Source organism: Hyla sarda, chromosome 9 (genome assembly GCF_029499605.1).
Source record: "Hyla sarda isolate aHylSar1 chromosome 9, aHylSar1.hap1, whole genome shotgun sequence".
NCBI classification, from domain to species: Eukaryota; Metazoa; Chordata; class Amphibia; order Anura; family Hylidae; genus Hyla; species Hyla sarda.
The window spans coordinates 137,957,732-137,970,288 of record NC_079197.1 but is presented as its reverse complement, the minus strand read 5'-3'; the positions used below and the strand labels follow the sequence as shown (position 1 = coordinate 137,970,288).

General features: G+C 40.4%; 1 protein-coding gene across 1 annotated transcript; it reads right to left on the bottom strand.

Annotated features, from left to right (window-relative positions):
- Positions 1-259: 259 nt before the first annotated feature.
- LOC130291923 (olfactomedin-4-like) lies at positions 260-9,061 on the bottom strand. The gene is made up of 5 exons (XM_056541356.1): positions 8,999-9,061; positions 8,757-8,807; positions 7,909-8,073; positions 6,826-6,931; positions 260-1,131 (listed from the first exon to the last, which is right to left on the bottom strand). The coding sequence occupies exons 1-5, from the start codon at positions 9,059-9,061 to the stop codon at positions 359-361; spliced, it is 1,158 nt and encodes a 385-aa protein (XP_056397331.1). The 3' UTR covers positions 260-358.
- Between the last annotated feature and the right edge of the window lie 3,496 nt (positions 9,062-12,557).

Sequence of the window (12,557 nt, the reverse complement as noted above, 5' to 3'; positions counted from 1 at the left end):
AACTTCCATGCTGGAAACATCTGGCACGGAAATCCCACCACGTGCACAGTGCAGCAGAATCCAGTTGAATTCAACAGTACTCTGCTCCATGCCCGATTCCAATGTCAAATCCGGCACAGAAATTCTGCCGTGTGAAAATGGCCTTTGGGTTGACTTTGGGCATAATCACATGACTTTATTTATGTCCTGTATACAATGATAACAATGTTCACAATGCAAGTGTTTATTAAGTCTTATTATAAAAGTATCATTAGTTTCGTAAAAGAAAACAAGAGAAGCTTAAATTTGTCAGCATTTTGAGAATCTGAATTTTTAAGCCATTATGAAAAACACATTTACTGAAATAAACACAAAACATTCAAGCTAGAGGCTGGAAATCTATATCATAAAGGACTTCAAAGCCATCATTGTACATATAGAGCTTGTGGTCATTGGCATTGTAAGATAGGCTTTGAACTGTCTCAGACATCTTCTCAAACTTGATATTTAGGTTCTGTTCTTCACCCGTGTTGGTATCATACATGTAGAAAATGTCTTCTTCCCTAGTGTTCAGGGCCCTTGTTACATACATGACCCCGCATACCATGAATGCATTGGTAGCACTCGGCTTGTATACAGAGGTGGGCCATGTTTTCATCAGATCAAGGGATGTTTCATTTAGCAACCCAATATTCATATCACCTGCACCTTCTGCATAAAGTACCCACAGACCAAGTTCATCTCCTTCTATATCTAAGTATTGGTTCTGGGAGGAAGCATATGAAAATGTGTTGTTGAAAACGGCATCTGGTATAGTCTTTTGATCTACTTTGTTAGTATCCAAGCCAAACCTGCACAGTTCACTATGGCAGTTATAGTATAAGGCATTGTTATGCAAATTTAACCCACTTCCTTTACCATACATAGAAAGTTTCCTGTCTTTGTAGTTTTTGTATTGCTTGAGATCATTATAGCTGTTATAAAATCGTATGCTACTAAAAGAGCTTTCAGGGAGCACCCAATGTAGTTTTCGAGTAGATCCAAAAAATGTGTCCTTTCCCCATCCACCTGTCTTGTAGGATTTTCCTTTCCAGTTGACCTGGACAATTTCTGGTTTGCTAATATTCAGAATCCTGCCATGTTTACAAGTATCTGAAAACAACAACATCATTTTTACAGAAAGTGCTAAATAAGATGAACTACCATTGAGTGCTACTAAATACCAATAGATAATTGGAACATCTTATTTGTACAATAGAGCTATTAGAGTTATATAACCTAATAAAACCATTAGTTCTTTCATTGTGGACCCACGAATGCCATAGTCCATAAAGCACTACTGTAATTTAAAACATTTTGACACGTCATGCAGCCGGGGTCACTTCACTTCCTGGCTCTTTCCTAGATCTGATTGATTGCAGGAGATGGGACCTCTGCAGCAGAACTTTGCCCTATTCACATGTAAAACCTGAGTATGGCATTTTTTTTTATGTGTACATTTAACAAAATGTAAAAGGGTCGTTCCAGGATTTTTTTCTTCAGCCTTTGAGCCCTTGATGTCAATTTATAATACAGTGTAATTTCCTCATATTACCTCTGTGTGCCGCTGTGTGCCACGAGACACACACCTTAATCCCTTAAGGGCCATGGGTGTACGGGTAAGCCCTGATGCCCTGGTACTTAAAGACCAAGGACGTAGCTGTACGTCCGTAAAATTTACGGTCCCCGCCGCTCGCTGGGCGGGGACCGGACCAGGATGCCTGCTGAAATCATTCCCCCTGCGATTCAGATCGGCGATTTGCAGCAATTCACCAGTGACCCTGAAAAAAAGGGTGATTGGTGCAGTCCGAGTCAGCACCAATCACCTTTGCACAGCAGGAGTGAGGTAGAACCGGTGCCACCTCACGATCGGCGTGATTAGTTGGCTGGACTGGCCGGCCAATCACCCGTCCTGCTGGGTGGCATTGGCGTGGCATCGGCGGTGGGGGGGTGTGGGGAGGCTTACCTGGGGTACTGTGTGGCGGCAGTCCCAAGCGGCGGTGGTCCTCAGCAGCGGCGTGGTCCACAGCGGCAGTGATCCCGGCAGTCTTTGGCGGAGGGATCTAACAGCAGTAGGTAAGCACTGTTTGCCTCCTGCTGTTGCCTAGCAACAACTCCCAGCATACACAGCCAAAGGGCATGCTGGGAGTTGTAGTTTTGCAACAGCTGGAGGCAAAACTGCAACTCCCAGCATGCCCTTTGGCTGCCTGGGCATGCTGGGAGTTGTAGTTATGTAGCTATGAAAATTCTTGCCTCCAGCTGTTGCATAACTACAACTCCCACCATGCACGGACAGCCAAAGGCATGCTGGGAGCTGTAGTAGTGTGCCTCCAGCTGTTGCAAAACTACAACGCTCTGCATGCCTTTCGGCTGCCAGTGCATGCTGAGAGTTGTAGTTTTGCAACAGCTGAAGGCACACTGGTTGTGAAACACAGTGTTTGTTACCTAAATCAGTGTTTCACAACCAGTGTGCCTCCAGCTGTTGCAAAAGTGCCGTACATGATGGGAGAAGTATACAGACCGAACAGCTGGAGGCACACTGGTTGCAAAACACTGAGTTAAGTAACAAACTCCCAGTGTTTTGCAACCAGTGGGCCTCCAGCTGTTGCATAACTACAATCCCCAGCATGCACTGACAGCCAAAGGGCATGCTGGGAGTTTTAGTTTTGCAACAGCTCGAGGTTTGCCATTCAAACGGGCAGGGGTTTACAGCGAGTTTCTCACTGCAAGTTTGAGATGCAGCAAATTTTCCCCTGCAGCTCAAACTTTCAGCGGAAAACTCGCTGTGAACCCCCGCCTGTGTGAATGTACCCTAAAAACACTACACTACACTAACACATAATAAAAAGTAAAAAAACACTACATATACACATACCCCTATACAGTCTCCTACCCCCCCCCCCCTCAATTAAAATGAAAACATCTGGTACGGCAGTGTCTCCAAAACGGAGCCTTCAACTGTTGCAACACAACAACTCCCAGTATTGCTGGACAGCCATTGACTGTCTAAGCATGCTGGTAGTTGCTAAAGCTGGAGGCACCCTGTTTGGGTGTCACTGGCGTAGAATACCCCTATGTGCACCCCTATGAAAATCCCTAATTTTGGCCTCAAATGCGCATTGCGGAGCCCAATCGTATTTCAAAGCAACAGTTTAGGGTCACATATCGGGTATTTCCGTACTCGGGAGAAATTGACTGGAGACAAATTTTGGAGGGTTTTTTCTCCTTTCATCCCTTATGAAAAGGTAAAGTTGTGGTCTACTCCAGCATGTTATTGTAATAAAAAAATATTTTTTTTACACTAACATGCTTATGTTGCCCCATACTTTTCATTTTCACAAGAGGTAAAAGGAAAAAAAGACCCCCAAATTTGTAAGAAAATTTCTCCTGAGTACGGAAATACCCCATATGTGGACGTTAAATGCTCTGGGGGCGCACAACAAAGCTCAGGAGTGAAAGCACCATGTACCTTTGAGGTGATTTGCACAGGGGTGGCTGATCATTACAGCGGTTCTGACATAAACACAAAAAAACACCCACATGTGACCCCATTTTGGAAACTACACATCTCACGGAGAGTAACAAGGGGTATAGTGAGCCTTACCACCCCACAGGTGTTTGAAGAATTTTCGTTAAAGTTGGATGTGAAAATGTAAATTTTTTATAATTTCACTAAAATGCTGGTGTTATCTCATATTTTTCATTTTTACAAGGTGTAATAGAAAAAAGCCCCCCATAATTTGTAACCCCATTTCTTCTGAGTATATAAATACCCCATGTGTGGACGTAAAGTGCTCTATTGGCGCTCTACAGGGCTCAGAAGAGAAGGAGCGCTATTGGGCTTTTGGAGAGAGAATTTGGCTGGAATTAAAGGCCATGTGTATTTACAAAGCCCCCATTGTTCAAGAACAGCGGACCCCCTCACATGTGAACCTATTTTGGAAACTACACCCCTCATGGAATGTGACAAGGGGTGCAGTGAGCATTTATGCCCCACAGGTTTCTGACAGATTTTTGGAACAGTGGTCCATGAAAATGAAAAATTTTTGTTTTCATTTGCACAGCCCACTGTTCCAAAAGTCTGTCAAGTGCCAGTGGGGTGTAAATGTTCACTGCATCCATTGTTACATTCTGTGAGGGGTGTAGTTTCCGAAATAGGGTCACATGTGGGGGGGGGGGTCAACTGTTCTGGCACCATGGGAGCTTTGTAAACGCATATGGCCCCTGACTTGAATTCCAGCCAAATTCTCTCTCCAACAGCCCAATGGCGCTTCTTCTCTTCTGAGCATTAGTTCACCCGCAGTGTACTTGATGTCCACACATGAGATATTTCCATACTCAGAAGAAACAGGGTTCCAAATTTGAGGGGCATTTTCTCCTATTACCTCTTGTAAAAATTGTAAATTTGGGAAAAAAACTGAATTTTTGTGAAAAAAAAATTTCATTTGCATATCCGACTTTAACGAAAAGTCGTCAAACACATGTGGGGTGTTAAGGCTCACTGTCCCCCTTGTTACGTTCCTTGAGGGGTACAGTTTTCAAAATAGTATGCCATGTGGTTTTTTTTTTTTTTGTTGCTGTTCTGGCACCATAGGGGCTTCCTAAATGCGACATGCCCCCCAAAAAAACATTTCAGCAAAATCTGCTTTCCAAAAGCCAAATGTGACTCCTTCTCTTCTGAGCATTGTAGTGCGTCCTCCGAACACTTTACATACACATATCTGGTATTTTTTTATGGGTATTTCCATACTCAGAAGAGATGGGGTTACATATTTTGGGTGGCATTTTCTCCAATTACCCCTTGTACAAATGTAAAATTTGGGGAAAGCTAGCATTTTAGTGAAAAAAATTATAATAATTAATTTACATATCTAACTTTAACAAAAAGTCGTCAAACACCTGTGGGGTGTTAAGGCTCACTGTACCCTTCGTTACGTTCCTTGAGGGGTGTCGTTTCCAAAATTGTATGCCATGTGTTTTGTTTTTTGTTTTTTTTGCTGTTCTGGCACCATAGGGGCTTCCTAAATGGGACATGCCCCCCAAAAACCATTTTAGAAAAACTCACTGTCCAAAATCCCATTGTCGCTCCTTCCCTTCTGAGCCCTCTACTGCCCCAATGAACACTTTACATACTCATATGAAGTATTTTTTTCCTTACTCAAGAGAAATTGGGTTACAAATTTTGGGGGATTTCTCTCCTTTTAACCCTTGTAAAAATTCAAAAACTGGGTCTGCAAGAACATGCGAGTGTAAAAAATTAAGATTTAGAATTTTTTCCTTCACTTTGCTGCTATTCCTGTGAAACACCTAAAGGGTTAACACACTTAATGAATGTCATTTTGAATACTTTGAGGGGTGCAGTTTTTATAATGGGGTCATTTATGGGGTATTTCTAATATGAAGGCCCTTCAAATCCACTTCAAAACTGAACTGGTCCCTGTAAAATTCAGATTTTGAAAATTTTGCGAAAAATTTGAAAATTTCTGCTGAACTTTGAAGCCCTCTGGTGTCTTCCAAAAGTAAAAACTTGTCAACTTTATGATGGAAACATAAAGTAGACACATTGTATATGTGAATCAATATGTAATTTATTTGGTATGTCTATTTTCCTTACAAGCAGAGAGCTTAAAGTTAGAAAAATGCTAAATTTGCTAATTTTTCATGAAATTTTTGAATTTTTCACCAAGAAATTATATAAGTATCAGCGAAAATTTACCACTATGTTTAAGTAGAATATGTCGCGAAAAAACATTATCGGAATCAAATTAAGAAGTAAAAGCATCCCAGAGTTATTAATGCTTAAAGTGACAGTGGTCAGATGTGCAAAAAACGCTCTGGTCCTTAAGGTGAAAATGGGCTTGGTCCTTAAGGGGTTAAAGAGCTGTATTACAAGTCTTTTTATTTTACTGTTGCCTGTTACCTTTCACAGAATTCTGTGAGGCTAATAATAATATGCAATAAGCCACATGGAATCAAGACGGTGTTTATTTATTTATTTTTTTATGGAAAGCCGAGGAACGTGCTCTCAAATCACCCGAGTGCAAGTAAAAAGTGCAAGTGTTCACACAAAAAAACGTGCACGAGGATGCGGTCTATCGCAAGCCCTTCTCCGAAAGGAAAGAGGCCCCCCAACAAATCAAACCCTTCACCTCCGGGCCAAAAGGCACCTGCAAGGTTCCAGGTACAATGTCCCCTTATTACTTATTTCTGGTCTCACAGAATTCTGGGAAAGGTCAGAGACAACAGTAAAATAAAAAGACTTGTACTACTGCACTTCCGGGTGTGGGTCCCGAGCATGAAACGAGAACAAAGCAGCGTACGGAATGGATAGAAGCAATTTACACCATATTATGACTTGGCATCATGGGCTCAAAAGAAAAATCAAGTAATACCCTATAAATATGCTTTAAAATCATGATGAACAGCCAATAATAGTGAGTTTTCCTCTGTGATCTACTTGTTTCCTTCTATGTTTGGGTCAGAAACGAGCTTTCAGTATTATCAGTACCAATTTAAATCTTTGTTTTATGTTACTTTTTTAGCATTACTTCTCTTTGCTGCTTTTTATTTTTGCATCCACAAATCTACCATCATCTATTTTTTTTCCAGGTCCCCCCACAATATTAATGATATCATGATTATGAATTTAACTACAAAACCACTGACGACTAAAGGAACATTATCAGCTCATTTCCAGACATCTAAGCCCCAATAGGGGAGATCTAGTAATTTATGGTAAACCTTTACAACACTGGGTAAATATGTACTTACCAAACTGCATGTGAAAAGGTGAATTACGTTGTTTACCTTCATTCAGACGTTTTTGTAAGGAGGCAATTTCCCTTTGAAATTTTGGAATGCTGTTCTTATCATGGCCCTCCAGTTGATTTACCAAGGCGGTTATCTTCTGTATCTATCAAAAAATAAATAAAAAAAATTCTTCTCTATGAAGTTATATACAGTGATCCTTCAATTTACAATGGCCTCAACATACAATATTTTCAACATACAATGGTCTTTTCTGGACCATTGTAACTTGAAACCAGACTCAACATACAATGCTACAGATAGTCAAGATCTGCGAAACAGATCAATGGCTGGAAGAACCGACAAATCAGAATGGGCATTCACTGATAAAACCCCTGTATTGATGAAGCGTATGCACTGAATTCCTGTCTGGTAGCGCCCCCTACAGTACAGGGAGGTATTACATGTTCTGTACTCTTTACCTGTATTACTGAAGTGCATGCACTGACTGGTGTCTGGTAGCGCCCCCTACAGTACAGGGAGGTATTACATGTTCTGTACTCTTTACCTGTACCAGGGTTAGCTGCTCCTTTGGACACCAGGTGAGGGCGGCCCCATGTTACTTTTTTAGGACCTTGTGTGTTCTGTACAGGACCCTGAAGAAGCTCCTGTCCTTTACATAGACAGTGATTACAGCTCCCAGCAGATCTTTATTACTTTTATATGTAAGGATTTGCTTTATCTATATTAGTTATCTACTTATTTTTCTTTAATCCTGACTTTTTTCAATTTTGGATGACATTTTGGTGGCTTCAGAACCAATTACCAGGTTTCCATAGAGTAAAGGTTTCAACATACAATGGTCGTCCTGGAACCAATTAAGATTGTAACTTGAGGGGCCACTGTACTCCTTATGTAGGTATCATATCTAGATGTTGTATATATCCAAAAATGTATAAAAGATAAAACCTTCTAGTATGACATTTATATATCATACAAGTCTGTAGGGATCACCAGTTCGAACCAGTTTGAAGATTTGAATTTCACCACCAATGATTCCAATTCACTGACCTCCATTGTCAACATCAATGTGTTGATTTAGATTTATGCCCATTACAAACTGTTGGAGTCACAAGCACTTACCTCCATGTATAGGGCTTCCATCTTTCCATTTGAACCAGTTAATGAAGATCTAAGTTCCGTCACCAAGGACTCCATTTCACTAATCTCCAATTTCAACAACTCAAATTCTAATGGATTGTAAGTAACACCTTCCTTGTCCCATAGCTCCACCCTTTTTGTCAGGTTCTTATAAGGAAGATTATATTATATTATAAGGAAGAAATAAACCTATGAGCAAATACATCTGTTGGATGATGGAGAAAGATTCTGATATATTTTTGCTTAAAGGGTTCTCTTTTATGCACATTCCCTACTTGTCAAAAGGGTCTCTTTACAATTTACATATCATAACATGCCCTATTGATGGAAGCCCCAGCATTCTGATGTAATCTGTGGGGAAACATGGCTAAAATGTTAAATTTCAATGTAGTGTCACCACATGGGAAATAGAGAATGACTTAGTTCCTATTAAAATCAATGGCTTGTCAGTGACAGATGTAACTCGTTATATGATATATGTAAAGCTAAACATAGCCTCTAATTTAATTTCTCTTGTCAATGTTATTGTTTATTAAGCCAATATATTCTGTGCACATTTCACAAATTATTTGAATATAAATGTATTTAGGAAAGGATACTTTCTATTTGATTAAATTACTGTTACTTTTTCCAGAACGTACTATTTTATCTATGTGTGTAGCTTCACTATACATATACTGATTGTATTTTAATTGATATTGTTCAAAAATCTTCAATAAAAATTATAATGATAAAAAAAAAAAAAATCTATGGGTTGTCTTTATATTACGGGACACAATAAGTCCTACAGATGGAGAGATTATCGGAGACTACTGAGAACACTGACAGACCCCTCGTTCATCCATTGACCCAGCCACAACCTTCTGCCTCATACTTAAATCCTAGAAAGGGAAGAAAATACCATTAAAAATATTTACAATTCATTTAGCTGGATAGGTTTTCTGATATGGCCAGCTTCTGACATAGAGAACTCTTAACTTAATGTTCTTGAATGAGACCATTTAATACATGATATCTCCTTCATATTTATATCTATTCACACTATTCACATATCTTTTTCTATCTTACATACCGAAGAAGGAGTCTGAGTGTGGCAGACCCCCAGACTGAACAACAGTAGGATGATGGTCTTCATCTTGTCTTTGTCTTCTGTATGACTCGATACCACTGGACCACAGATTATATAATTTTTTTTTAAAGGAAGGTGTGGCAGATAGGTGACATTTAGGCTCTTTTAGTCCTGCCCTTTTCTTGGTCACTGATGAAAAATCAATGTTGAATAGAGCATGCTTAAAGGGGTACTCCACCCCTAGACATCTTATCCCCTATCCAAAGGATAGGGGATAAGATGTCTAATCGTGGGGGTCCTGCTGGTGGGGACCCCTGGGATCTTGGCTGTGGCAACCCCGTTGTCCTCAATGCACAGAGCAAACTAGCTCTGTACAAAATTGTGGGCGATACAGAGGCCGGAGCATCATGACATCACGACTCCACCCCCTTGTGACGTCACGGCCCGCCCCCTCAATACAAGTATATGGGAGGGGGTTTGGTGGCCGTCACACCCCCTCCCATAGACTTGCATTAACCCCTTAAGGACACAGGACGTAAATGTACGTCCTGGTGAGGTGGTACTTAACGCACCAGGACGTACATTTACGTCCTAAGCATAACCGCGGGCATCAGAGCGATGCCCGTGTCATGCGCGGCTGATCCCGGCTGCTGATCGCAGCCAGGGACCCGCCGGCAATGGCCGACGCCCGCGATCTCGCGGGCGTCCGCCATTAACCCCTCAGGTGCCGGGATCAATACAGATCCCGGCATCTGCGGCAGTTCGCGATTTAAATGAACGATCGGATCGCCCGCAGCGCTGCTGCGGAGATCCGATCATTCATAACGCCGCACGGAGGTCCCCTCACCTTCCTCCGTGCGGCTCCCGGCGTCTCCTGCTCTGGTCTGTGATCGAGCAGACCAGAGCAGGAGGTGACCGATGATACTGATCTGTTCTATGTCCTATACATAGAACAGATCAGTATTAGCAATCATGGTATTGCTATGAATAGTCCCCTATGGGGACTATTCAAGTGTAAAAAAAAATGTAAAAAAATGTAAAAGTAAAAGTTTAAAAAAGTGAAAAATCCCCTCCCCCAATAAAAAAGTAAAACGTCCGTTTTTTCCTATTTTACCCCCAAAAAGCGTAACCATTTTTTTTTATAGACATATTTGGTATCGCCGCGTGCGTAAATGTCCGAACTATTAAAATAAAATGTTAATGATCCCGTACGGTGAACGGCGTGAACGAAAAAAAATTTAAAAAGTCCAAAATTCCTACTTTTTTAATACATTTTATTAAAAAAAATTATAAAAAATATATTAAAAGTTTTTTATATGCAAATGTGGTATCAAAAAAAAGTACAGATCATGGCGCAAAAAATGAGCCCCCATACCGCCACTTATACGGAAAAATAAAAAAGTTAGAGGTCATCAAAATAAAGGGATTATAAACGTACTAATTTGGTTAAAAAGTTTGTGATTTTTTTTAAGCGCAACAATAATATAAAAGTATATAATAATGGGTATCATTTTAATCGTATTGACCCTCAGAATAAAGAACACACGTCATTTTTACCATAAATTGTACGGCGTGAAAACAAAACCTTCCAAAATTAGCAAAATTGCGTTTTTCGTTTTAATTTCCCCACAAAAATAGTGTTTTTTGGTTGCGCCATACATTTTATGATATAATGAGTGATGTCATTACAAAGGACAACTGGTCGCGCAAAAAACAAGCCCTCATACTAGTCTGTGGATGAAAATATAAAAGAGTTATGATTTTTAGAAGGCGAGGAGGAAAAAATGAAAACGTAAAAATTAAATTGTCTGAGTCCTTAAGGCCAAAATGGGCTGAGTCCTTAAGGGGTTAAGGGGTCAGGCCGTGAAGTCACGAGGGGGCGGGCTGTGACATCACAATGAGGCAGAGCCATGATGTTATGATGCTCCGGACCCTGTATCGTCCATCATTACGCACAGAGTGAGTTTGCTCTGTGCAGTGATGACAGCAGGATGCCGCAGCCGAGATCCCAGGGGGTCCCAAGCGGCAGGACCCCCGCGATTAGACATTGTATCCCTATCCTTTGGATAGGGAATAAGATGTCTAGGGGTGGAGTACTCCTTTAAGCTGTGTCCATGTGTAGGTAAGCATGGTTTTCCCACTAATTTTGTGGTAAATTTCTAAGGATATAACTGGTATATAAAAATGTATCTTTAGAGATGTCAATTACAAACTACTGAATGTTATATTCAGTTTCTCTACTTTCAGTCATATACATATAAGGTCTGTTTTAAATGCCTTTTTTTTTTTTGCATTCTTTTTATATTGGAGTTGACCTCCAATATACATATTTGCCCTATTGTGCTTAACTGACAGGCTTTTCCCTATGTAAATATAGAAAGGGGCTTGTTAGGTAAACTTATAAGGGTGAGAAGAAGCCATAGGAGAGTTGGCTTTTTTTAAAACTATAATTTCTCTGAAACACCACAGTGTGATTCAGTCAGCATTAAACAGTTACAGGTTCCCTTTAATGTCTAAATGACTTACCCTAACATTCTGTGTTATTTGCATAACTTTGAATACATACTAACCATGTAAATAAAATGTAATTTAATGACAATAAAAGGGATTTCCAGGTTTTAATTTTTATCTATGGGCCCCAAATTCATTAAAATAGCCAACTAATAGTTATTTTCCTCTCCGATCCTAGGATTTTCTGTTCAGGCTCCCCTCTGCAACCCAGTCTTCTGTACAAAGCAAAAGTCACATGACATCCTCAGCCAATCAGCAGCCTCAGAAGCATGGGCTCTACTTTGAGCATCACTCCCCAGTGATGGGAGCCATAATGGCTGGAGTACAGACCCTGACCGGTAAGGCCGCTGATTGCCTCTGGTGGTCACGTGATATCCTGTTCAAAAAGAAGACCGGGTGGTGACAGGAGCCTGACCAGGGAAACAGTGTGGGATCGGAAAGATAAGTAACTGTTGCTTTTGTTATTTTTATACATTTGGGGCCCATAAAAAAACTTAAACCTAAATAATCCCTTCAAGTAATAGCCTGTTATCTATATTATTGTCAACAATGGTTGTAGTAACATGAACCCTTTAAAAGGGTTTTCCAGGATTAAAGATAAAAGTAGCTGGAGGATTGATCTGGCCTAAAAGCTAAATTAAGAACTTTGCTTAAAAAGTACTTGTCACCAAATAAACTGTTCTCAACTACCTCACTGTTCCACTCTCAAAACACTGACTTTGTGCGATTCTAAACGGACAGCTAAACACTTGTAAGAAACTCCAGTAAACAGAAGCCCATGCTTGTATTGTCCGCCAAAGGAATCTAACTTTATTTTAGTTTGTGAAACTGCAATACAATACAATAACAACATATCAGTGCACATGGAATTATTAGTCTAGCATTAATGACAAATGACACAACAGGTGATGATGTCCCAAACCTCATGGAAGAGATATAGACATGCTGCTTTCACAGAGAATAGCAATCTACAATGGCCGAAGAACTTCCTAGAACTAATGTAATTTCCTGCCTGAGAAATTTACATACCAGGGTTAAAGCTGCTACTAAC

Bases quoted from the DNA above. Each gene is read 5' to 3' on its own strand.
- LOC130291923 (XM_056541356.1), bottom strand. From the start codon at position 9,061: ATGAAGACCATCATCCTACTGTTGTTCAGTCTGGGGGTCTGCCACACT. The intron at 8,808-8,998 runs GTATGTAAGATA...TTCCCTTTCTAG, and splicing joins ACACTCAGACTCCTTCTTCG to GATTTAAGTATGAGGCAGAA. The intron at 6,932-7,908 runs GTAAGTGCTTGT...ATTTTTTGATAG, and splicing joins TGGAAGCCCTATACATGGAG to ATACAGAAGATAACCGCCTT.